Source organism: Chelonia mydas, chromosome 3 (genome assembly GCF_015237465.2).
Source record: "Chelonia mydas isolate rCheMyd1 chromosome 3, rCheMyd1.pri.v2, whole genome shotgun sequence".
In the NCBI taxonomy this organism is placed as follows: domain Eukaryota; kingdom Metazoa; phylum Chordata; order Testudines; family Cheloniidae; genus Chelonia; species Chelonia mydas.
Window position 1 is genome coordinate 162129438 of NC_057851.1, and position 26337 is coordinate 162155774.

A 26337-nucleotide genomic window follows, 5' to 3' on the forward strand; every position below is an offset into this window, starting at 1 on the left:
GCAACCTGAAACATGATAGGATACCTGGTGTGCTCCATTTTTATGGAAATTTGTAGACTGCTCTCCCAGCCCTTGGGTGTTGAGCAGCAATGCTGTCTGAGCTCTGAACAGTCCTGAATGCTTTGAATATACATGTGAATCGCATACAGTTATCTTGTGAGCCTTTTTTTTAAAAAGGATTTCTCTATTGTAACCTATGCTTACGTGTGTGGTTTGTTTTTTTTAACTAATTTAACTACAGAATCCTACTTAATATTTTAAACACTGTTTATTGTTGCAGATTCAGCTTTTGCTGCAATACTTGAAAAATGACCCCAGGAAAGCTGTGAAAAGACTTGCTATCCAAGATCTAAAGTTATTGGCAAACAAAACCCCACATACATGGAGCAGAGAAAACATTCAGGTTTGCAATCTTTAAGAAACATTTTTATTGTAAAATTTTTCAACTAAATGCAGTCTTTTTTTACAAATGAGTATAGAAGTATAGATGTCCCTGTTAAACATGGAAAACTAAGCTTGTCCATTTTAGGAAGAAATGTTAGTTAAAAGTAGCAGCAGTGCTCTTTTTAAGCAATTCTTGCCTTATGACAGGCTTTGCAAGACAAACTCACATCAAGCTTCTCTTAGCAACACTAAGCACTTTCATATTGGGCTCATATTAATGAGTTAGATGACAGAGTGGGATGTTCTGCTACCTCAGATTAATGAGTTTGGTTTTCTTGCCAAACTGACGTCATTTCTCATTGTAAATGTGCCTACAGGGTATCAGATGCGTTTCAGGTTTTTCTTAATTTTAATCACCCTCAACTGTCCACTAACAGCTGCTTGACAGAGTAGCTTAATTTAAAAAAGTCTTTGGTTTGTGCATTGGCTGTGTTAATACATAGTTTGAGTTGCCCTCCCATACCCCAGTTAAAATGCTTGGACCACTATATTTAAATTTTTTTTTTTAAAAGAATAAAATCTAATACTTTACAAGCCAGCACAGAAAAGGCTGTACTACTAATGCAGGTGGGAGTTGATGGGGAAACTTCATGAGAAGGACATTGCATAGTTTTTCTAGGCCCACCTGGCAGGGGTTAGTACTTAGACATGTGAAGAGACCGCTTGAAGAGGAGGTCTCGAATAAAGCTAGATTTATCTTCATATACAGTTTTAAATACCAGAAGTGGCAGCCTGTAAAATTAATGAGGGCTGTCAAACGATTACAATTAAAAAAAAAATAATTGTGATTAATTGCAGTTTTAAGCACACTGTTAAACACTAATAGAATACCACTTTAAATTTATTAGTTTTTGATGTTTTCTACATTTTTCAAATGTTTTGATTTCAGTTACAATACAGAATATGAAGTGTACAGTACTCACTTTATATTTTTTATTACAAATATTTGCACTGTAAAAAATAAACAAAAGAAATAGTATTTTTCAATTCATTTCATACAACTACGGTATTAATACTCATCCAAAAATATAATTTCAATTGGTATTCTATTAGTGTTCAACAGTACGATTAAAACTGCGATTCATTTTTTTAATTGAGTTAATTTTAATTGCTTGAGTTAATTACGATTAATTGGCAGCCCTAAAATTAATATGTTCTCTCCTTAGCTGAGAGATCAGACAGGCCTGTGGTAGGACTGCAAACTTATCAAGGCAAGCAGTGCTAAGACCAATGGGATTGGGACTTCCAGAAGCTACCATAACACAAATAGATGATGATAACCAAGAAAATTCACAGTGTTTATTATCAGCAAGCTTAGAATCCTTATTCTTTATTTTCCATTGGATAATTTTTCTTTTATTAAAAACACTTTTTTTGTAAGTGGTGTTGCAGGAGGTGACACTTGAAACTGTTTACAGACAGTTCTCCTTGAAACAAGGACCTTCACAGATTGTAATAAGTTGAATATTGTATGCACTATCTGTGCAATGGTGGATAACTTTGTCTCCAAATTCTACAGAGGTTTTATTATTGAGAAATGTCAGGTGAAAAGTTAGTGATCATTTAACAAACATAATATATTTTATTGATAACTTGTGAAAGCCAGTGTCACTTTGAGGACAAGACCTGTACGCAGTCTATTAAAATTGCTTTAGGACAGTGGCAAGTGAGGAAATATATTTGCAAGATCTGAATTTGATGTCGATAGTGATTTTTTTCCTATAGAGTTTTACCTGTGTTAAAATTAACTACAAAGTTTAAAAAAAAAAAAGAGCAAACATTTATGAAGACGGTGAATTTGTAAGATTTTTTTTTTTCCCCCTCCATATTCTTTTCTCTTTGGTTTTTAGGCACTCTGTGAATGTGCTCTTCAAACTCCTTATGACAGCTTGAAACTAGGCATGCTATCTGTCCTTGCCACACTGTCAGGAACTATTGCCATCAAACAGTACTTCAGCATAGCTCCAGGTAAGAAGAGTAGATTAGATCAGCCAAATTTTAGCCCTTTTATTGTAGGGGTTTGGTAAGTGTTGATCTTCAGCCACTTTAATATTGTTAAAAATGCGTTACATAACACTTCCCTGAAGGCTCCTAAAGCACTTCCTAAACCATGAACTTTAATCTGCCCCCATTAAAGTCCATGCAAGCAAGCTTTTATAAAGAATATAAAAATTTTATAATTGGGATGGAGTGTAGTATATTAGAGCAAGTCTCAGACATTCTATGCCATCCTCTGGCTTCAAATTGTTGTGGGACTTTGGGTAAGTCATTTACTCCTGTGCCTCAGTGTCTCTGTTAGTAAAATGGGGCTATTAATATTTACCTAGCCTATCGGTATTGTGAGGCTTAAATCATATAGGGTGCTTTGAGATCATAGGATGAAAAAATCCATAGATATGCAAAATGCTTCAGAGAGAGTGAATACATGGAGTGATGTAGTTTAGGCTTTATTGGCATGAGGCTGGAACAGTTGTATTCTCCAGGAGAGGCAAAGCCACTGAACAGTTATGTGGGGATGATGCACCTGAGTGTCAATAAAACCTTTTTTTGACACAACTGTGTATTCTGGATGTGTTGTGTATTATACTGAATAATTTGGGAAATATTTCAGGGATCTCTTAAAATGCTCCTCAGTCGTATTGGTTTTTTCACTCCTTATTTCTGATGCCATACTGCCTTAGTTGCTGGGAATCCAACTGCATAGGCCATGGAGGCAGAGAAAAATAACCAATAAATTTAAAAAAACCTGTAAATGACTTGTAGCCTAATGCATAATGAAGGTTTGAATTTGGTGCAAAGGTCACAGTGTTCTTGGAATCGTGAGTGTGACCCCGCAGCAGCGGCTCCTGTTCTACAGGGCTGGGCCTGGCTCCCTGCTCCGGGTGTTGTGATCTGTCCCACGTGGCTGCAGCACCACTCAGTTTTGGCACATCCACCCCTCTGTAGATGGAGACAGAGGGGTGAATGTACTAAACCTGAGCAGTGTTGTGACGAGGGAGCCAGGTTCAGCCCTGTGGGACTGGAGCCACTGCTGCAGGGTGAATGTGGAGTTGGCTCACTCTCCGCTCCCAGGCTTCCCACTTCCCCTGTTTGTGATTTTTACTGGGGTTTTTTGCACCTCTGCTGTGAAATTTATTAAAAATTTGAGACACAATCATAGCTTGCTTATGTGTAATAATGATCCTATGTTAAATATTCATTACCTTCTTGCAAATGCCGTGTCCCATTGGAAAGTTTCATTCACAAATATTAGGCAGTCTTCAGGTTTAAGGTCTATCAGAGACATCCAGCTTGTGTAGCATATGTGCATGCATGCGGACAACGAGAGGGAATTCCACATGTGGGGGAGGAAACATTTGAGACTGGGATGGGGGAATGGGAAATTTAACTGGAGAAACAGCCAAGCGGAATTGAACTTAAAACTATGGAAAAGATCTTGTGACATAATTATGGATTATGTTGCTATACTGTCCTTCTTTTGTCTCCTTATTTAGGAACAACAGCTACAACAGCAAGATCATTTGACTTAGTAAAGCTGGCACAGGAATGCTGTTACCATAATAACCGTGGCATTGCTGCTCATGGTGTGAGAGTTCTGACTAATATATCTGCTTCTTGCCAAGAAAAAGGTAACTCACAAAGTGGGTGGTGGAACAATTCAACTCATGATCAGGTTTTTGTGCACTTTCTCTTGTTGCCGGGAGGCTTGCCCTGTCCCCGAGTCTCTTGGCTTTCTTTGGAATTGTCCTTCCTCAGATTTGTGGACAGTGGAGAATGCGGACTTATAACCAATTATAAATATTTTAGAGAGTTTCATGAAGATTCTCCCCACTGTTTAATCCCGGGATCCCTCTGAAGAGGGTTTCTGTTTGGATGGGTGTTGATCTCCCCTGTAGAAGCCTCTGTACCATTACCAGAAGCTAGAACACTGCCCTTCCCCTCTGGAGAGCTGTTGGTACAAACCCCAGTGTAAATGATTATCATAATGTTCAGTAGTTTTGCCCTACTCCAGGCTTGTGCACATCATAAAACCGTAGCCTGTACTAAATAGTTTCCTGAGACTTGTAAAAGCGGACTTGTTGCTGATCAGAATTAAGGTGCTGTGGCAGAAGCGTGGGGAAAGTTTGCATTATCCTGCTGTTGCACCCTCACAGTCATGAGCACTAGGTTCACAATCATGTTCAAAAATAAATAGAACAGAACTGAATGCTTTACTCTGTTCCTCTCTCCTAGATCTCCTGGTTTTGGAGCAAGATGCGGTCTTTGGCCTTGAGTCTCTTTTAGTTCTTTGTAGCCAAGATAGCAGTCCTGGTGCTCAAGCAACCTTAAAGGTGAAGAGAGTCATAATATCTGTTTCTTTGTTTTGTTTATCATCGAAATGTAGGGCTGGATGGGACCTTGAGAAGTTATCAAGTCCAGCCCCCTGTGCTGAGGCAGGACCAAGTAAACCTTATAATTCAACTGTCATTCATATTACATCTTCTACACTAGAAAGATCTTAGTCTGGCAGGTGTTCTAGTAGGAGTACAGTGTACTGCCAGGGAGGAGCTCTAAGTTCCCCAGTGCGTTGCTCCCAAAATGATAAAGGGTCAGGAGCACAATGAAGCCAGAGGAGTGGAGAAGCCATGCCTCCTATAGCAGCAACTCCTGTCAATTCAGAAGTAGAATTGATGGCCTCAGAGAGTTAAGTCCTGCTCTTTTCAACTAGAGCGACAATTGTTGCAAAGCAGGGATTTGTAGATGAGGGGAGGAAAAGGGATTCTTGCTACTCCAGGGGGATCTCGGAGAGCACCTGGTTTCGCTGGTGGAAGAACAGAAACTAACATAAGTGACCACCACACTTTTGTGAACAGTTACCCTTTGGTCCCAAGGTATTACCGAGCAGATAATTTTATAATATTATTTTGACTAAACCCGTAAGAAAAGAAAATATTACATTGCTGTGTCTTGTACTTGTGTGTGCTTTTAAACTGTACTCTTCTGGACAGAGATGTGGTGGTTTGGCAGAGTACAGCTCTAGTACAGGTTTATAAATACGTCTGGTTTTCCATTAGCTCTGTAATTTAATTTATAGTCTGAATATTGTGATAGTTTCTTAATATTTTTAAGTGAATTTAATGTTGGACAGTGCTTGATGGTGGAACATTGTGATGTTTGCGCATTGCAGATTGCACTAACTTGTATGGTGAAGCTGGCCAAGTGTCGTCCCCATCTGAGCCAATCAGTGGTTGAGTCCTTGCTGACACAGTTGCACAGTGCTCAGGATGCTTCTAGAATTCTCATGTGCCACTGTTTAGCGGCAATTGCAATGCAGCTGCCTGTTTTAGGTGATGGCATGCTGGGAGACCTAATGGACCTCTATAAAGTGATTGGACGATCTGCTACAGATAAACAACAAGAACTTTTGGTAAGAAACTGCTGTTCCGGAGAACTGTCCTTGATGGAACAAAGTCCGTCCACATAGAATTACAGTGGAAACTAATTGATATTTCATGAACTGGTTTAGCTAATTGTTACACTGGTGACAGAAAATGCTAATCTGTTGCCTCAACAGGAATATATCAGTTCTCTGTTAACTATATACTTGCAGAATGGGAAATAATAGTACTCGCAATATGCAGCATCAAAGCCACAGACCTATGTTTGCTTAGCTAGAAGAGAACTGAAATGTTTGATCCAGTCTGATCTGTATTCTGTCCAGTAGATGGCACCAGTTACACATAGGCAAACTAGATCATAACAATGCACTGCTGGAACTCTTGGGGACACACTGGGTCTTTGGCAGAAGTGCTTCTAGGCAAGGAAGATGGCAGTTCAGAAGTAGATACCCCAATTATACATGGACCTTCAAATGTGTATGGTTTAGAGGGTTCTAAGAGAGACAAACCTGTTGAGAGCTTAAGCCAGGATTTGAAAGGCTGCACTCAGTGTAGCTTCAGCTAAGACCCATTAACAATCATGGGTTTTAGGTTCCTAAGTGCCTAAATCTCTTTTGAAATTGAGACTTAGGCTGCTAAATCAGTTAGACACGACGCTGAGTACAGCAATGCCTAAATACATTTAAAAATCTGGGCCTTAGTCTTCAAGAAAGTCTATTACTCTTCATTTCATGTAATTGTATTTTTACAGTGCTTTACTATGACTGTTAGCTTGGATGTATTTCTGCTTTAACAATCTAATTGAAAGTGTAAGCTTTTGACAAACTTCAGTGATGAAAAAGCCCTTTCATTGCCTTTTTGTTTGAAATCCTGAACGAAGAAGTTCTCCAGTTCAGAATCAAATTTTGTCTTGTGTGTGTTTGTTTTTTTTTTAAGGAAGTCCAAGATTATATAAAAACTTACTTGACACAATCACTGCTTCTGATGCTTTCTAAAAACATACAAATGGAAATGTTTCTTCAATATTAACGGTTGTTTTCCATTAGGTATCCCTCGCCACAGTGATATTTGTTGCCAGTCAAAAAGCTTTATCTTCTGAAGTTAAAAATGTTATCAAACAACAGCTTGAGAATGTCTCCAACGGATGGACAGCATACAGGATAGCCAGGCAGGCCTCCAGAATGGTATGTGCAAGTTTCTAGAAAGACTTCCTCAGTAGAAAGTATAGTCAGCCACACTCTGACTTCAGAGTGGAGAGTTAAGTAGGCACTCAGAGGGAGGAAGAAGGTGGGGGAAGGAAAATAGAATTTTCTCCTTTCTATTTCACTGTAACACTGGTTCAGGTTTGTGAAACAGGAGTTATATCATAAATCAGCATTGGAGGCTGTCATCCCATCTCTCACTGGCAGAGGTGTCTAAGCATGTGGTGACCAGTGAGTACTGCAGCTTGAAGAAAGGCATGGTCTGATGATTAGGAATCAAGGATGTCCCACCAAACTCTACTGACTAGTTTCCTTTTTGGCCTGGTAAAGTCGTGTAGCCTCTGCTGTGTGTATTTCTCTATCTGTATAACTGGTATAATGACTCTTTACTACCCTGAAGTGAAGAATGATTAATATTAAACACTTAGAAGATGGGAGATGGAAAAACTAATGCAAAATTCTGTATTGTCTTTAGAGCTGAATCTCTGAGCTGTCTTGTTTAAACAGTAGTACTTCCTACAAGATTATGTATGCCAGACATAAGTAACTGTTACATCTCAGCAGGGTTGACTTGATCAAATGTTGAAGATGTCTCTCACTATTTATTTTTAAAGAGTAGTTTTTGAGGGCTTGGGGTGTTTGGTTTTGTTTTATTTGTTACTATATCAGTTAAGTGCAAGATCTTTTTTTTTTTTTTTAATTATTTATTTTACTTGTTGCCCTTTCTTAGGGTAATCATGACATGGCCAGAGAGCTGTATCAAAGCCTGCTGACTCAAGTTGCTTCAGAACACTTCTACTTTTGGCTGAACAGTTTGAAGGAATTTTCCCATGCAGAGCAGTGTCTGACGGGGCTTCAAGAGGAAGATTATAGTTCAGCACTCTCTTGCATTGCTGAATCTTTAAAATCTTATCACAAAGGGATAGCATCACTAACGGTTAGTATACATCCTCTACTCTAGCAATGGTGAGTCTGTAGGTTGTAGCAGTTGTGCTTGGTTTGGTTTTTGTTAACAAGACTTTTTTCAAAGGCTTGGAGAAATTGTTCTTATTTAGGCCTGCAGGAACTATAGTTTTGGAACAGCATATAGGGAAAAGTCATAGGGAAAAGTCAGTTGTAACTAACTGCTGGTTGAGAGAGGAAGCAAAGTCTGTTAAGGCACTGTACTGGGACTCGGGGAAAACTGAGTTCAGTTCTCAGCTCTGTCACTGACTTCCTGTGCATGACTTTGAACAAGTCACTTAACCTCTGCTGGAATTCCCCATCTATAAAATCAAGATATTTCCTTTCTTCCATTCTCTTTTGTCTTTATTTAGATTGTAAACTTTTTCGGCAGGGACTGTCTATCACTATTAGTTTGTACAAGGCCTCGGTAACAGGGCCTTGATTTTTGTTTGGACCTTTAGATGTTACCATAATATTAAAAATGATTGTGGAGTATGGCATATCTTCCAAGATGGCCATTGGTTTGAAATAGCTGTGGGGAGGGATTAAATAAGCCTGTCCAGTTGACTATTCAAGGCAAGCAGGATTAAGATGGTGTCCAATTTATATAGAGCAGAAAATTACTTCATTGTGTAACATGATGAAAATAGTGAGAAGTTGTAAATAGCCAAGCATTGTTACAGCTGAAAAAATGTTTGTTTATAAATCCTAACTGCCTACTGTCCAGTCACTTTTTAGTTTTATCATAGCCTTTGGTGAAGTTTGAACATTCCTCTTTACATATTTTGTCCTTCCCATTAGTCAGACATAGATGTGGTTTTTCCTGTGCCTTTTTAATGGAGCTGAAACTAACAGGACTCCTATTTACTTGTTTGTGCATTAGCATTCTCAGTGTCAGCACAGCTCTGGCAGTAGTGTTTATATTAACTAACTGCTGCAGCTGAATCAGCAGAAAGGACCTAAACCATGTCTCTGTGTCCTTCGTGCACTCTCCCTTCCCTTTAAATTTGTGTGCGCTTAATTTATTGGCCAAATGAGTGAGGTGTTTTTTTTTAGTTTTAAAATTTCAAGGAGGGTTGCTTACCTTTTTTTTTTCTTTTAATTACTTTTTTTTTTAATGCGCCATGTTAAAAGTCACTACAAGCAAAAGTGTAACATTTAAAACAGGCCAATATAAGAAATACAATAACTTTTTCATAGCCATTTTCAAGATTCTGAGGTTCTGTTAAATTGGTGGGGTTGCTGTCCTATGCTGTTTCCACTCTGCACTCTGTGTAGGCTGCAGTCAGGAAGGAAGCCTTTGCTTTTTCACCTTTTGGGCTCCTGTGGTCCAGAAGATTAAGATAAGAGCTGGGAGTCAGAGCTGCTTTTATTGCTGACACTGTCACTAACTTAGTGTGATTTGGACAAATTGCTTAACCCATTTGTGCCGCACTTACCTGCTCATCATTATGGAGCACTTTCAGATGGATGCAAAGTACTATAAGAACCAAATATTATTTTTAATACTCCCAACTTTTTCCTCCTTATACTCTCCTTGTGTGACTGTCAGCCTGCCAGTCTTTGCTGCTTAAGGGTAGCTTATGACCCATCACTGCGTATCCCTGTTCTAGCAGTCATGTAAGCAGCTCCTTCAGGTGCAGATGTCCCTGCCCACAGTATGGATCAGCAGCACATCCCAGATGTGTGAGGAGAGGGAGAAGCTTCTCTAGCTTGCCAGGGAAAGTAAAAATTCCACATTTGACATCACAACCTGCCAACCGTTGCCTCCACTGAGGCCCTGTGCGAACAGCATGGCATCAGTTGAGCCAATGGAGCACTGTTTATTTATAGCTCTTGGCTGTCTTGGTAGCAAGGGAACAACTGGGGCAAGCTAGCTGACATCCTCTTTCTAATCACCTCATTCCAGCTGGAACCCAGCATGCATGATAACTTGCTGCAGCTGTTCAGCCCACACAGTACATTGAGTCAGTGCACCACCTACTACCCCCATATTGCTGCAGCTGCATGATTCCTTCTGACCATGTACACAACCCTCCTTCCGAGATCTGAGCTTGAAGCTTACTCTCCTATCTACACTAATACTTCAGCATAAACAACTTCACTCTTCTAAAAACCAAATATTTCTGGGAAGTTTTTCAGTTCCAGTCTCCATCTGTGATAGACTGTCCTCCTTGTTCACATAGTAAGATAGACCCATTGGGACAGGGCCTGTTCTCTGGCACAGAGCATCTGTTGTACATGAAGCTGTACGCTTACTGCCCAATAAAAGTATTACCAGTGGGGAGAGAGAAAATACAAAACTCTGATGAAACAATTTAAGCTATCGTTACTTGGAGCTCACATCATACATGCTGCTTTGTCTGGATCACTGCAGTATAGTCTTGAGACTCTAATACCTTTACAGTGTATGAGCTTCCTTCCACAGAATCAGATTTTCAGAAACAACTGTTAAAAGAGAATTCGGAACAAGTTCCCACACCCCCACCCCCTCAAACTGTCCCTTACAGATCTGGAGAAAGGAAAGCAAAGGACCATGAGCGGGGCTGGATAGCTCATGTTTTACATAGGTAATGTGCTAGAACCTCTTGTCTCAGGGTCACTGGTTCAAATGTATCCCAGTAGTTACTGAAAATCCACTATAATCTGGGAAATGTTCAGTGGTCCATCTTGCATAAATTTGGTAGATGGCAGTCTATTTTCTAGCAAACAAGTGTGATGTCACAATGTCATCACATTTGGTGCTCTTGCTGATAGAGAGGCCAACACTTTTTGGAGACTGAACTTACCCATTTGCTCCCTGCCACAGGCAGTTTCTACTAGTTGATATTAGGTGAGATACACTGGTGAGCAAGTGTGTGCAAATTGTGCTATAGCTGTTCTGTGGATAAATGAAGAGGCTAAAGAGGCACCTTTCACCAGCATGAACTCTCCTTTTTAAAATTGGGGGTGGGGGAGAATGAGATGGGCATACCTTCAAGAACAGAAGATACAGAAACTTTAGATCCTCATTAGGGCTCCGTGAAACAGGGTCTTGCCTCATCCAGCATCAGACCCTGCTGCTGCAGTTACCCCACTCTTGAGTTCTCAGAACTGTCCCAAATGTTTGTACAAGTCAGATACCCTTTCCGGGATTTAGTTTATTAAGATAGCATAGATCAACATATGTCAACACTGGGTCTTCCCATTTTTGATCATGATTCTCACAGGACTCAGCAGTTCCTCACATACTCCCACCCTCAATGGAAGTTCCAGCCTGGACCCTCAAACAAGTGCACTTATCAACTCCTTTCAACACCCATCTGCACTGTCTGTTCCCAGCCACTTGCTTTTAGACATGTCCTTCCTCAAGGGCCTCCTAATTCCCTCTTCAGGATTTTTGCTCCCTCCTCTCATTGCAGGTCGCAGCAGCTGCTAGACCTTTTCTTCTTGCTGGTGTGGAGAACTCCTTCCCTAGTCCTTGCTGACCTTGGGTCTCCTGCAGCCAGGGGTGAAAGTGGGCTGGTACGACGTATCGGTAAGAAGCCGGTACTGGCCCGTACTCAGCCGACGTTAAAGCGCTGGCACAGCAACGGACCCCCCTTAAAGCGCTGCGGCAGCAAAGGACCCTCCAGTGCTTTAACGTTGCTGCCCCTTGCCTCTTCCCCCGTCAGCGGCCCTGCCGTTAGGGCCACCAACGGTTGTGGGGGGGAGGGGCAACAACATTAAAGCACTGCCATGGTGCTTTAACATGGTTGCCCCTCCCCTCCGGCCGCTGACCCTGGGTGTGTGTGTGGGGGGGCAGCTGGCCTGGGGCTGGCAATTTAAAAGGGCCTGGGGCTCCAGGCTGTCACCGCGGCAGCCCCTTTTAAATCGCCACCGGAGCCCCAGGCAGCACAGGCCAGACAGCGCTGAAGGGCTGGCTGGGGGAGGCTGACCCCCCAGGCCCACCCCTTCTGGGGGCCTGGAGCCGGCCCCCATACCAGTAAGAATTTAATATTACTTTCACCCCTGCCTGCAGCTCTCTGTCCCTTTATAAGAAACACTGCCTCTGGCTATCATGTGCTGCCTGGTCATCTGACCCAATCACTAGCCTATTCCCAAACCCGTCACCCTGAAAGTAGATAAGTAGGCATAGGTGCAGCTGAACCTTAAAGGGCTAGCCCACCCACTGCAAAGACTCGAGTTATTCAGGTCAGTTTTGGGGCGGGGGAGTGAAACCTATAAGGTTATATCTTAGCAACTTCAGTGGCAGCTTCTTTCAGAAGTTAAAATAGTCTTGTGGAGTCTGAACTTAAATTCTTAAGTACTTCGAATATTAAAATTTTTATCAGGTCTTTTTAGCTATTATGCCTTTTTAACCACAAATCCAGTTAATTTGTGTAATTTTATGCTGAGTTTTAAAAAATAATCTTGGCATCAAAGCAAATACTTCCCTTCATCTGATAAAAAATTTTAGTGATATTGCAAGGTTCTTATAAATGTCACATATGTTTTTGACCCAGACTATCAACCTCCTGCTTTTATTTGTTTTTCAGGCTGCCAGCACACCACTTAACCCTCTGAACTTTCAATGTGGGTTTGTCAAGCTCAGGATTGACCTTCTGCAGGCTTTCTCTCAACTCATCTGCACCTGTAACAGCCTAAAAACTAGTCCACCACCTGCCATTGCCACAACAATTGCAATGACATCAGGAAATGACCTCCAGAGATGTGGGCGCATCTCTACCCAGGCATGTTCATTGTTTCTGCCTTGTGCAGAAAGAACTTGTCTACCTGTTGAAATGAGAGAATTTAGCTCTCTGATTGAAGGAATGAAAGGGAAAGTATTACTGAGCTTGTCATTGTGTACTGGGCCTTGTTTTTCAACTGCAGTGCCCACAAATATCCATGTGCCTGCCCAAGCTCTCATTTTGGTGTATTATCATATATAATCATGGGGTGTTTACATATGCAATTACCCATTTAATGCACTCATATTTTATAAGGGTACAGAATATTTTGGAGGTATTATACTGTCCTGAGGAGCTTACAGTCTATGTAGAGGAGCTGTAGAGTAGACAATAACTGAGACATATAAAAAGACAGGTGAGTATCAGTTAGACTCATCAGAGAGGTGCAGTAGTACTTTATATAAAGGTGTGTGTGACAACATTTATTGAATGGTCTATTAGTATTTTGTTAATAGGTTTAGAAATAACCGCTTAGTCAATGCGTGATTTATTTTGTCATATCTAACATATAGATTACTCTCTCTTTGGCAAGTTTCAGCAATGTAAGATAGAGGCACGAGAGGTACATTGCCAAAATATTTATAGCCTTGCTCAGTTCAATGTTGTAGAACAGCGGTTCTCATCCAGGGCCCCCTGGGGGGCTGTGAGCAGGTTTCAGGGGGCCTGCCCGAACAAACCAGAGACCAGGGCCAGTGTTAGACTTGCTGGGGCCCAACGCTCAAAGCCAAAGCCCGAGCAACTTAGCTTCTTGGGGGCCCCCTGTGGTATGGGACCCCGGGCAGTTGCCCTCCTTGCTACCCCCTAATGCCAGCCCTGGCTTATAATTTACTGAATATGCAGGAAAAAACCAGTTGTTATAAAAATTCCACAACCCACTTGTGCCATAACATGTTAGGGAGAGGGGGACCTCAGAAAGAAAAAGGTTGAGATAATTTAGCTGTGGTATTTTATTTCTGTTGATCAACAACATTGTTTCTTTGCTGTAGATGAAACTCTCTATGGAAGAATTTCGTAACCTGGCTACACGATATGGGGATCTGTATCAGTCATCTTTCGATGCAGACTCGGCAACTTTAAGGAATGTAGAATTGTATCCTACTGTTGAGAACTCAGAATTTGCTTATTTTTATTTGAGGTTGCTTGTAAAGGTGATGCAAGACTCAGCAGTCCTAGTTTATGAAGTGTAATTCTGAAGCCGCTAATAACTGCTTTAAAAATCTCAATATTGGTATTTTAAAACATATTCAGAAAAGCAATCTGTCACCCTCCCTTCATGTTCTTTTGTTGTTTAGAATTGCTTCACTTATTATACAAGTTTTGATGGGTATGATCTTGGAAAACTAGGAGTCTTTGGTTCTTGCCCTGTAACTGGTGCAGATACTTATGGCAGTTACCTCATTATATTCCTTTAGTTGTCATGATGAAAAATGCCAGTAGGGAATACTACTTTGTATTGAGATAGCACGTCTATAAATCTTTACTATAATGTCAGACAACAGCAGAGCTGCCTGTTGATTTCGCATGCAGTTGAAGCCCTGATTTTGGATCCAGAATCTGCAAGGTAAGTCTGATGGTTACCCTTCTACTCTCTCCACTCCCATCTCCCTAACTTAATTTTTTATCTAAGAGACCCTATTAACAAGGGAAAAATGCAGAAGATACATAAATGTACCCTTGATTCTACACTGGGCATACTTACATACACAAATCTGCTGCAAAGCTCTGATCTTGCTAAGCTTAAATTGAAGATATCCTGGTAGCCTCCATTCAAATTGTCCTTTATTTGTGTTGGTTTTACTCCAAATTAATTTCATTTTTATGTAAAAGATACTGTAATTAAGTAGAATTGAGCTGTTCCTAGGTATAGATATTTTTGGGTCAAAATCATAGAAGTAACTTCCCAGATACTTCCTCTGCTGCTTGTTCTATTGCTTTTAGCTCATTGTTTCATTCATACCAGTGATTTCTTTCGGGATTTTGTCATCTGCTGTTGCTCCCTCCCTCCTTTATGTGCACTTTCTCTCTCATTGCTCTGCAGACCTTAGGATACATACTTAATAGGTTACGTTTTCTGTGGTGTAAATCCATTGTCTTCAGTGGAATGACACAAGGGATAATTTTTTCACCCCAAAAGACAGATTAGCACTAATAAAATACCTTCATTTGGGCACAAACCAACTTCCTTTGAAGTTAATGAGTGCTAAATCAGATCCTTTGAAATTCTTCACTTGAGAAATGCAGATTGTGTAAATATGTTCTGTTTAATCGTATAAAAAAATTTTAGCTCTGTAATAATGACTACTCTCAATTTAGGAGTTTTGAAGTAGGCTTCATAGAGGAATCAGTCCTAACCATTATTTCCATTAATGACTTGGAGGATGGATGGGAAGCTCTGCTAATCAAACTTAAAAATATTTAACAGCGAGGGTTCACAAATAATTGGATGTGGGAGGAAGGATTGTTGTTTGTTTAAAACGCAGGACGGTGCCAGGAGATCTGGATTGTATTCCTAGCTCTGCCAGTGACTTCTTGAGTTTGTTACTTCGTATCTGTGTCTCAGTTAGCCTGTCTGTGAGGGTGCTAATGCTTGCTTATGTGCTGAGACTAAATTTGGTAAGTTTTATAAAGTGTTCTGAGCCATGTAGAAGAGTAAAGTATTAAAGTACAATACTTCTTGATATTTTAAAGATGTGGTCTAAAATCAATACAATGAAATCAAATAGAGACTGATTGGGATGACTGGGCAGGTTTACAGCTCAGAGTACTGATTATGTAAAACATGTTTTACTATTTGTAATGTTTTGTCATGCCCCTTTTATGTGTCTGTTCCATTCACCCATTGTATCTTGTTACAAACCTAGACTGTGGTCTCTCTGGGGTCAGGGCCGTGTTTTCACTGTGATTGTACATTGCCTAGCGTAATGGCCCTGATCTCTTGGTTAGGGTAGTTGACATAGGAAGAAATGGATTACAGGAAGAATACTGGAGCAGCAATAATACAGTAACTCCTCACTTAACGTTGTAGTTATGTTCCTGAAAAGTGCGACTTTAAGAGAAACGATGTTAAGCAAATCCAGTTTCCCCATAAGAATGAATGTAAATGGGGGGGCAGGTTAGGTTCCAGGGAAATTGTTTTTTTTTGCCGTACAGTACTATAGTTGGGAGGGTCCCCCGCCTTACCCCACACAAGCACAGCCCACTGGCACTGGAGACAATGAGGCAGGCAAGGAGGGTGAAGGTGCTGTAGGCTAGGAGAAACACGTTGCGCAGCGGCAGCTTCCCCTACTCTGCAAGCACCAGGAGCGGGAGGGTCAACCCTCGGCCCCCCAACTCCAGCCCTTCCCCCAATCCCCCACCCTTAACCCACCTCTTCTTTCTCCCCCTGCTCCCCCTTTACTCCGCATGCTGCATCCTCGCTCTTCTTCGCCGCCCCCCTCAACCCCCCCTCCCCCCCCCCGCCTCCTGCCCACAGCAATCACATGGCTTGTGGCGTTCAGGAGGGAGGGGGGAGGAGCAAGGACATGGCGTGGAGGCTCCCCCTGCCTCCCGAGGACTGCAAGCCAACTGATTGCTGTGGGTGGGGGGAGAGGAGGTGCGCTGTGTCCTTGCTCCTCCCTCCTGCCTGTGGCAATTAGCTGGCTTGCGAGGTTCAGGGGCCGGGGGGGGGGCGGGAGGCGAGGACATGATGCGCAGCCTCCGTCCCCTGCCTCCTGCCCTTGGCAATCAGCTGGTTTGCAGGGTTTGGGAGGGAGCGGGAGCTTGCGCACCAAGTCCTCTTGCATCCCCTCTCCCTCCTGAACACCACAAGCCAGCTGTTGCCATGGGCAGGGTGCAGGGGAAGAGGGAGAAGGCGCTGATCCGCAGGGTCTGCTGGAGGGTGGGAGGCACTGGGGCAGGGGGCATAGGGGAGCTGGTAGCGGGGCTGCCAGCTGTGGACAAAGCAGGCTGCCAAATGACGTTATAGCGAAGCATTGCACAACTTTAAACGGAGCATGTTCTGTAATTGATCAGGGACATAAGATTGAAACAGCGTTAAGCAAGAGGATGTTAAGTGGGGAGTTACTGTATCACAAACATTCTGGAGGTTTCCCACTCGTGGCTCTGCCAGTCAATACCTTGCACTCAGTGCCCTCTTGGGTTCTTTCAGTCAATTACCAAACTTAGGTTGGCTCAGAATCCCACACACCTCTTCAAGGGGTTTGATTTATTACATTTTTCTACCATGGGTGACTGACTTTGTTAGTTGCCCAAGGTCACCCACATCTGGGTCCCTAGAAGAGGACTGGTCAGTTCTTTATCTTAGTTCGGGAGACACTACCCCACCCCTTCCTAAAGCTGAGGTTGTCCTTCAAATGGTTACTCCTTCAAAACAGGAATCCCCCAGTTCTCTTCCTTGGATCTGGGTCATGAGTTAATTAGCCCCCCCGTCTCTCCTTAAACAGGAGTCCCCAGTTCTCCTCCTGGAATGGGGTATACATCAATGAAGCAGTCACTCTATCTCTCATTATGGCAGGACCCCCCTAGCTCTCCTCCTGGAGCTGGGTAATTCCAGCAGTTATTACCCCTCTCCTTAAACAGAAGTCCTCAGCTTTCCTCATTGGGGCCGGGATATAATTTAGGCAGCTGTAGGGCCTAGCCAGCTTCTCCCTCAACTGGCTCCTTTTTCCTCAGTTAATCCTCAGGCTAGGAGAATCCAGCAGGCAGACTTCTCTTGCTGGTGTCTGCCCTGCTATGAGGGAAAAGGCAGCATTTATGCTGGTCCCTGACTGCCAGCTCATCCCCAGTTGGCTTGGACAAGAGGGGAGCCTTGCCCAGCCCTCTCTACAAGGCTCCTGGCCCTTAAAGAAACAGTGATGGATTTTTTCTCCCAAGCACCATTTAGTGCCAGGACTGCTTCCTCTCTATCAATAACATCTAGGTCCTTTTTACACACTCATGCTCTCACTGTGAACCTTTCAAACCTTGACGGGCCAAGCCATGTGACAGGTTGGGCTGACCTCAAGAGGGCAGACCACCCTGGTACAGGTTATAGTGAATGAGATTTAGTGATATGACAGTGTTGCAAAAAGGAAAATATGGACCTAATTCTGCATGTACACCTATGTAACTCCCGTTGCTGTCAGTGAAGTTGTGTATGTGCATTTGAGCACAGGATTGTGCCAAGTCCTGAGTGACTTTTAACAGGACTGTTGCTTGGGGGTCAGGAATCAAAAGCAAGGTAATTATCCTGTACTAGCCTGCAGTGGTAGGGCCTCAGCTGGAGAACCTCCTCTGATTCCAGTCACTGCAAGACCTTGACAAAATGGAGAATATTCGGGAAAAGCAATAAAAAATAATGCACAGTTTAAGAAATAAAACTTTTGAAGAAAAGCTAATGGAATTAGGGATGTTGGCTCTAGGAAAGGATAGAAGAAAGACCTATTTGTCTGTGCAAAAAGATGGTATAAAGAGGGCAGGGTAAGACCAAGTCCTGGACAAACTACGAAAAGGAAAACTTGGATTTAAATAGGAGGGATAGATTATAATTAGTGTCAGAATAGCCAAGGAACAGAACAAGCTGTTTGAAAGAAATGAAATCTTCCTTACTGAAGATACTTAAAGCTGGAATAAACAACAATCTTATTGGGACTTGTTTGAGGATGGGACTAGATGACCAGGATGGATGGAGTATATCGGGCACAATTAAAATAGCTTATTTTCTAGTTTCCAGGAGTACACCTTGAGTGGAGCTGCACATGTTGAGAGTGAATATGAAAGAAGAATGATGTCTGTATTTAATCATGTGTTGGAGGAAGTGGAATCACTGAACAGGAAATATGCTCCTGTCTCTTACTTGGCAAGTAGCAGCTACAGTATAAAGAGGTTTCTAAAACATTCTGCAACTCGTTTCCTTGGTGTTGAAGGATAGATGCTAAAGAATACGTTGATTCAGTCCTTCATTAGCATCATCTACAATTAGCATATGTGTTCTTCAATGAATAGGGGGTATCAGTGAGGATGATGATGCACTTGGAGCTATGAAATTAAATAAAATTAGCTTGAAGAACGAAGCAAAGTTGGAGGTAGCTCACGTACTGTCTAATAGCGTTTTTCACGTTCCACGGTCATGTCTTCCAAAGCACTAGTTACAGCATCTGTAACATTAATGGTCTGATCAGAATGGACAGAAGTCAAAAAATACAGAGACTGATATGATGCTACTGACGGGTGCGGGGAAGGGGAAGGGCACTACAGTAAAAGTTAAAAAAGGAACATCGTCATTAACACTACATATTCTGGCTTTTGTCAGTTTGTCATATCCTTTGTTACTAGTATTGTAGTTGCTGTCATGCAGCAATCTTGTCTGTGGAATATGTGAAATGCTGCAGAGTCCATGTGTCACAGCCTTCCAGCTTTGCTTCATTCCTCAGGCCAATGGCATTTCTGCACAGCACATTCCAAGTGTAGTGTTTCTCTTATCAGTGTAGGTCATCGGAGAACACAATGTAAATTGTACTATATGTAAATACAGAACTGATAACATACTACTGTTTTCTTCGCTGTTGTACAGTACTAGTACTACTTGTTTCTGGTAACATTACTGACCATGATGAAGCAGAAATGCAAATTATAGGAAACCATGTTTCATGCACAGTATTTTGCATCTACTTGTAGTTACTATTTAAACTGACATCACCCACTTACTCTAAAGTGAACTACAAAACACAGCCAATGTAAACTTTGAAAGATTATTAGAATCTCTTGGGTATTCTACTAAGTCTCTCATCATGGAATCCCTTTCCTGTCGCTTTCCATCTCTTCAGTCTGTGTATAATATATTAAAACAAACTGAACTCTTTCCTTGATTCTCCCATCATGCCAGATTTAGACCAGCGTAATTAATTTACTCCAGTGGCATTACTCCTGACTTACATGAGTGGGATAGGGGCATCATTTTTAAGCCAGATATAAACATCAGTGTGCTAAATTCAGCCTTGTAAATGGGTGCAACTCCACTGACCTCCGCACTCTTACATTACAGCTGAAATAATGCTACATGTATTCCTTGTAGGTTCTTCTTGGCTATCTTGTTGCTCTGTCAGGTCAGGACATTCTGTGTTCTGCCCTTCCAGAAGAGAGCCCTGGTGATCTATTTCCATCTCTACTAGTAAATGGTTTCAGAGTAGCAGCCGTGTTAGACTGTATCCGTAAAAAGAAAAGGATTACTTGTGGCACCTTAGAGACTAACAAATTTATTAGAGCGTAAGCTTTCATGAGCTACAGCTCACTTAATCAGATGCATACATCTGGAAAATACAGTGGAGAGATTTTATATACACAGAACATGAAACAATGGGTGTTACCATATAGACTGTAACGAGTGACCAGGAAGGGTGAGCTATTACCAGCAGGAGAGCGGGGGCGGGGGGAGAACCTTTTGTAGTGATAATCAAGGTGGGCCATTTCCAGCACTTTACAAGAATAGTAGGAGGGGAAATAAACAAGGGGAAATAGTTTTACTTTGTTTAATGACACATCCACTCCCAGTCTTTATTCAAGCCTAAATTAATTGTATCCAGTTTGCAAATTAATTCCAATTCAGCAGTCTCTCATTGGAGTCTGTTTTTGAAGTTTTATTTGTTGAAGAATTGCCACTTTTAAATCTGTAATCTAGTGACCAAAGAGATTGAAGTGTTCTCAGACTAGTTTTTGAATGTTATAATTCTTCACGTCTGATTTGTGTCCATTTACTCTTTTACTTAGAGACTGTCCAGTTTGGCCAATGTACATGGCAGAGGGGCATTGCTGGCACATGATGGCATATATCACATTGGTAGATGCGCAGGTGAACAAGCCTCTGATAGTGTGGCTGATGTGATTAGGCCCTATGATGGTGTCCCCTGAATAGATATGTGGACACAGTTGGCAACGGGCTTTGTTGCAAGGATAGGTTCCTGGGTTAGTGTTTTTGGTGTGTGGTTGCTGGTGAGTATTTGCTTCAGGTTGGGGGGCTGTCTGTAAGCAAGGACTGGGCTGTCTCCCAAGATCTGTGAGAGTGAGGGATTGTCCTTCAGGATAGGTTGTGGATCCTTGATGATGCGTTGGAGAGGTTTTAGTTGGGGGCTGAAGGTGATGGCTAGTGGCGTTCTGTTATTATCTTTGTTGGGCCTGTCCTGTAGTAGGTGACTTCTGGGTACTCTTCTGGCTCTGTCAATCTGTTTCTTCACTTCAGCAGGTGGGTATTGTAGTTGTAAGCACGCTTGGTAGAGATCTTGTAGGTGTTTGTCTGAGGGGTTGGAGCAAAAACACCTACAAGATCTATATCAAGTGTTCTTACAACTACAATACCCAGTGGCAGCTTAGACAAGACCTTAGTGAAATGACTGCATTATTAGTGCTTGAAGTACATGCTTTTTCATATTGCTGTAAAAATAATTTCATCTCATTTGCCTTGTCTCTGTTTACAGCACACAGCTTGCCTGTGCAATGCAGTCATCGCCTTGCTGAAAGTTCCCCTTTCGTTTCAAAGGTATTTTTTTCAGAAATTGCAATCTACAAGTATTAAGGTAAGCAGTGCACAGATTGGATTTAGATTACAGTTCATGCATAAGAATCTTATGGGGAAATATAACAATCGTCCTAAAAAAGAAAAAGATATAGCTCTAGTGTTCATCATTCTAGAGTAAGGAAGCTGCCTGTCTGTAGTAGCTCCCAACCAAAATGTAGTGTCTCAACCTGGAAGCAAATTTGGGGGATTTGACGGCATTTTCTAAAAGCAGATTTTAAAAAAAAAAATTCTTCCAGACTATTTAAGTCACATAATTAAAACACTAGAAATTACTGAATTCTAATGGTTTTCCATTATGACTCAACCAACTTCAGTTTAAAAGAATGAAATGTGTGGTATTGTGGGAGGAGGAATATAACTAGCTGAGTTATGGTTTAATTATTTAGCTATCAAACAGGATCAGTAAGTGTTTTCCATAGATTTTTTTTTAAATTATTTTATAACACATTCCTTTGATTTGGTTATGTACAGTAGCTAATAATTGCAAGTTAATAAGACTTGAGACAAAATTTTCAAAAGAATGTAAGTGTCTTAGGAGCAAGTCCAAATCCTACTTTTCAAGAATGATTTAGACCTTTAAGCACCTAAGTCTCAGTGAAACTTAGTGTGGAAGGGGCAGATATTTAAAGGTATTTCTTTGCCTAAATACCTTTAAAAAGTGGCATTTGCAGCCTAAATCACTTCCCTTATTTTCTTTTGAAAATGTTACCCACCATCCATGTGTAACACATTCAAATGAAACACTGGTAGCCAGCGTCTTGTAACTTTCTTTGCTTTGTGGACTGTTGTGAGGAAGGTTTATATTGTAATTTCCCATCTCACTAATTGTTCTGAATTTCTATAACATGGTGTGTGTTTTTGAGATAAGTGGGCTTTTGTCAAGTTAGTACTGTGATATTTTGTAGCTCTTGGCCACTTTCGTCTGTTGCCTGAAGGAGGCAGGATTTTGCAATGCTATTGCAAAGTGCATTAAAACCAACATGTGAGTTATCAATCTGCTTCAGGCACAAAATTTCAGGCCTCTTGGTTGTGCAAATAGCACTTGAGCCTAGGTCTATTTGGAATAATTTGAATGTGTGTGTATATAAGATTATCTGAGTCCTAACCTTAAAGGCTCTTAACAAGCAAACAGAATTAAACTTTGTAATTGTAGAGCCTTGAAGATAAAATCTCTCACCAGCTTTCCTTAGTCTTGGACAAGGAAGGCCTGGCAATGCTCAACTCCTGAGGGAACATCTACTGTCACTCTGCAGCAACCTTCCTTGCTGATTTATAAGTGATGTTTACAGCCTTAGACTGGACAGCGTTGCCTCCTTCCTCAGCTGGCAGGACTAGAACAGCCAGGCTTGATGTGGAGCCATTGAGGAGGGAAATGGAGGGGCAACTTGGAGCTTGGAGGACGCACTTTTCCACTAGGGGAGGGAAATGCCCAATCTTGACAGTTGGATCTTTTAGGAACTATGAAGCAAAATAGACTCAGACTTTTAATCTGGTCTTTAGTTGTGGGTATTTAGAAGGCTGTTTAAGGAGTTCCTTTCACAGATGTGTACCTGATGCTACAGGTGCAAAGAACATGTCTGGTGTTCCCAAGGCCCTTTATTAATTCTCATGCTTTAGGAGACTCTTCTCTCTCCCTTTCCAGTTCTATATTTTCATCTGCTGCTTCCCCCTTCCAGTTTACAGGGAGCTGTTCCCTTCTACCTATGAATTGCATGTTTCTCCTGAGAAGAACTGATTTTTGAATCTCTCAAAGTCCGTAATCTCCACTCCTGACTTCCTGTGTTTCAGCTCGCTCTGTCACCATCTCCCCGGAACCCTGCGGAGCCCATTGCAGTACAAAACAATCAACAGCTGGCCTTAAAGGTGGAGGGAGTGGTTCAGCATGGCTCCAAACCAGGTCTCTTCCGCAAAATTCAGTCTGTCTGTCTAAACGTATCGTCAACACTGCAGAGCAAGTCTGGACAGGACTACAAGGTATGGGTAGTATAGAGCCATAATGTGCCCTATGGATTTACTGACGAATAGCTGTCAAGAGCAGAACATAGTCTTGTATCACTTCTTTTGGTAGCAAGCATCCTTTCATCATGTTTCCCCTTCATTCTCACCACTTCTTGTACTAAATGTGAATGCACATTTCTCGTTTGTATTTCTATACTAGTTTTAGTGCTCTTGAAAGGAAGTCTTATAGCATTGGTTAGAGCGAGGCATAGTGCAGATAAGGAATGTGCTAGCTTCCTCATGCATTGCTGTCTGAGTTCCTCAGTCCATACCTGCTGCAAACTGACACTGGCCTTATGTGGGGCTCTCTGGAGCAGAAACTCATCATTCTAACTGTTGTGGGAATTTGCTTCATATCGTGGAACTTCATTCCCTTCTGAATGTAGCCAGGTCACCTGAGGAGAAAGGCAAGAGTAACTAATTCTCTTACAACTAGACACACAAACATTTGAAATGCCTTTGTGTTAGGCAACAGGAAATCTCAATGCCTACAGTAACTGACAATAGGAATGCAGTCTGCCCTAAATGAATAGTTAAATACAATTATGTTAAATTCAGGTGAATAGTTCATCAAAGGTCCACACTTCCGACGGGTACAAGCTTCGACGTATGCAAGCTAGGCAATTTGTAATATTCAGTGAAAAGCCAACTGGAAAGTAGACTATTCTTCCTAGTAGTTTTAGAACTGTAATGTTTATCCTACTTAGATACTAATTTAAGCTAATTTAGAGCTGCTTGAAAATAATTGATGTCAGCTACGTTGCCTCTATTGGTGGATGCAGTTTGCACCCATCAGCAGAGGATGGGTGAGGCCTGGCTCAAAATCAGGCCTCAGTTGATTTGGGAAAAGTGAGAACAGAGTTAATATATTGTTCTCGCTTGTCTTTCTGTATCGTACTATACAGAATGAGCAGTAGCTTGTCAGGATCTGAACATTCCCTTTAACAGGCTGTCTAGAATGACACTCTGACCCTTCATGTATTCCCAGATCCCCATTGACAGCATGACCAATGAGATGGAGCAGAGGGTGGAACCACACAACGATTATTTCAGCACTCAGTTTTTGTTGAACTTGGTGATTCTTGGCACCCATAACATCACAGTAGAGTCGTCTGTAAAAGACTTAAATGGTATTGTTTGGAAGACGGGGCCCAAAACCACCATTTTTGTTAAATCTCTTGAGGATCCCTACTCCCAACAGGTTCGCCTTCAACAACAGCAAGGACAGCCACCTTCGCAGCAGCAACAGCAGCAGCAAAGAACAGCATACTCGCGTTTTTAGTCATCAAAAGTGCTATTAATTTTCAGGGGGCTAGACTACAGGCATCTCACTTTGCTTGGATACAATGTCTTTTGGAGACATTTAAACTCTTTGGTGGTCCCACCAATTTCCTCCTCCGTTCTTAATGCCGTTATTGTTGCACTTAAACTAGTCATGTGAACCACACTGAGGCTATGTCCACGGTACAAGCTATAAGGTTGTGATTCCCATCTTGTATACATACATTCACGCTAACTTGATAAGAGCTAGCATGAGAGTAAATAGTAGTGTAGCCATGGTAGCATGGTTTAACCATACCGAGTACAAACCATGGGTGTGTACTCAGGATGGCTTAGCATTACTGTGGCTACGCTGCTATTTCTACTCACGCTGCACCTATCACTGCAAATATGTCTACACAAGCTGGGAATCGCACCCATTGGTCGTGTAGACAGCTTCAGTCCTGGTGTAAATAGGTACAACTTGGGTTAAGTCTGGAGTTCCATTTTTTTATAGTAGGTCTACAATTTGTTCCCCCAGCTGTATGTTCTCCAGAACCAATGGCAGCAGTGCTTTATGAAATTAGCCAGTAGGGGAGACTGTGAGTTGTGTGGATAGAACCTTTCTTGGTAACCTAGGATATCAACTCTGCCATTTCCTGAGGAGCATACGTTCTGGTGTTTGGGCTCTCAGGCCACCTGCTAACAGCCTGGACAGTTCAATACCAAACAAAACAGTGTTACATAAGGTGGGTGTCTTGTAATGTGAAGCTGTTGGCAAGACTGTCCGGACATCATACTGGGTGATGATAGTAGTAATTCTGGTATTTGTGATGCTGAAGAATATTGTGGTACCATTTCAGCCAACAGCGTTGTAATTAATGTGCACACAGACCTGTCTTTGCTCATTCTCTTGCCTCTGTATTCACTTGTCCTGAAGAGATGCCACCTGGAGAACAGAGAAATTACTTTTCAAGGGGAAGTGAAGTTTCAGTGATGGGAACAAATGATTGGTTGTGCCTCCTCAAACAGGAGGATAGAAATGGCTTTTTTGTTTCATCTTTATCTGCCTTTGCCAGGCTTTATTTACTTTTAATTTTTTTAAAAGAGGAAAGGTTAATTTGTAAATCTGTTTAATGTTTAACGTTTATAAGTAGGGGACTATTAAATGCCAAAGCTCTGGTGCCTAGTCGGTATGATCTTTGACCATGTTAGTCATTTTAACAGGGATTCCTTGAAGCATTTCACCATAAATAGCACTACTAGAAGTCTAATTTTACCACCTGCTCACAAATAGTTTTCATTCCTCCTTTGAATGTGAAACCTTGAAGACTCTGGAAGGACTAAAATCCACTAATGCTTGCACCCCCAGAAACTAGATCATGTGGCATACACCTAATCTATCCCTATTGGGAAATCCCTGCTTAGTGCTCCAAAGGAAAGTTGAACCCTGCCAGGCTGCTAGGGAGAAGCTTCTTTTGGACTTCGCAGCCACTTTAATTCCTATGCATGGGAGCAGGAATTGATTTGTGAATTTCTAATATGGCCGTCACTCTGGTATTTAGGTGCCATCAGCTAGATGCTGTATGTGAACCTCACTCATTTAAATTTGTTTTTTTTAATCTGGTAGCTGTAACATGGCATCTCTAATAGGAGCTTGAATGCAGTTGTTTTTTTAATTTCAATATCTGTCCAGATGGGCTTCACTCTAGAAGCTGGCTAGAGCCTCTCACCTTGCTTTTTGTATGTACAGAATGTCCTGTTTTTCAGCATTCACCTGCTCAGCATAGCTGGATGATGATGTGTAAGGGTCTTACCTCTTTTCCTCCTTAGGCAATAGCCTACTTTGC

At 41.7% G+C, this 26337-nt stretch overlaps 1 protein-coding gene across 3 annotated transcripts in view; it reads left to right on the forward strand.

Annotated features, from left to right (window-relative positions):
- Positions 1 to 25683, forward strand: part of INTS7 (integrator complex subunit 7) — a 35442-nt gene extending 9759 nt beyond the window's left edge. For all 3 annotated transcript variants that reach the window (XM_043543681.1, XM_037895750.2, XM_027820503.3), the window contains 14 exons: positions 281 to 403; positions 2295 to 2412; positions 3939 to 4073; positions 4678 to 4775; positions 5612 to 5851; positions 6869 to 7006; positions 7755 to 7961; positions 12487 to 12681; positions 13668 to 13771; positions 14174 to 14242; positions 18385 to 18517; positions 21129 to 21227; positions 23018 to 23203; positions 24216 to 25683. In XM_043543681.1, coding sequence (XP_043399616.1) covers positions 281 to 403; positions 2295 to 2412; positions 3939 to 4073; positions 4678 to 4775; positions 5612 to 5851; positions 6869 to 7006; positions 7755 to 7961; positions 12487 to 12681; positions 13668 to 13771; positions 14174 to 14242; positions 18385 to 18517; positions 21129 to 21227; positions 23018 to 23203; positions 24216 to 24509 — 2139 coding nt within the window. In that variant the 3' untranslated portion in view covers positions 24510 to 25683. The remainder of the gene's footprint in view (positions 1 to 280; positions 404 to 2294; positions 2413 to 3938; positions 4074 to 4677; positions 4776 to 5611; positions 5852 to 6868; positions 7007 to 7754; positions 7962 to 12486; positions 12682 to 13667; positions 13772 to 14173; positions 14243 to 18384; positions 18518 to 21128; positions 21228 to 23017; positions 23204 to 24215) is intronic.
- The last annotated feature ends 654 nt before the right edge of the window (positions 25684 to 26337 follow it).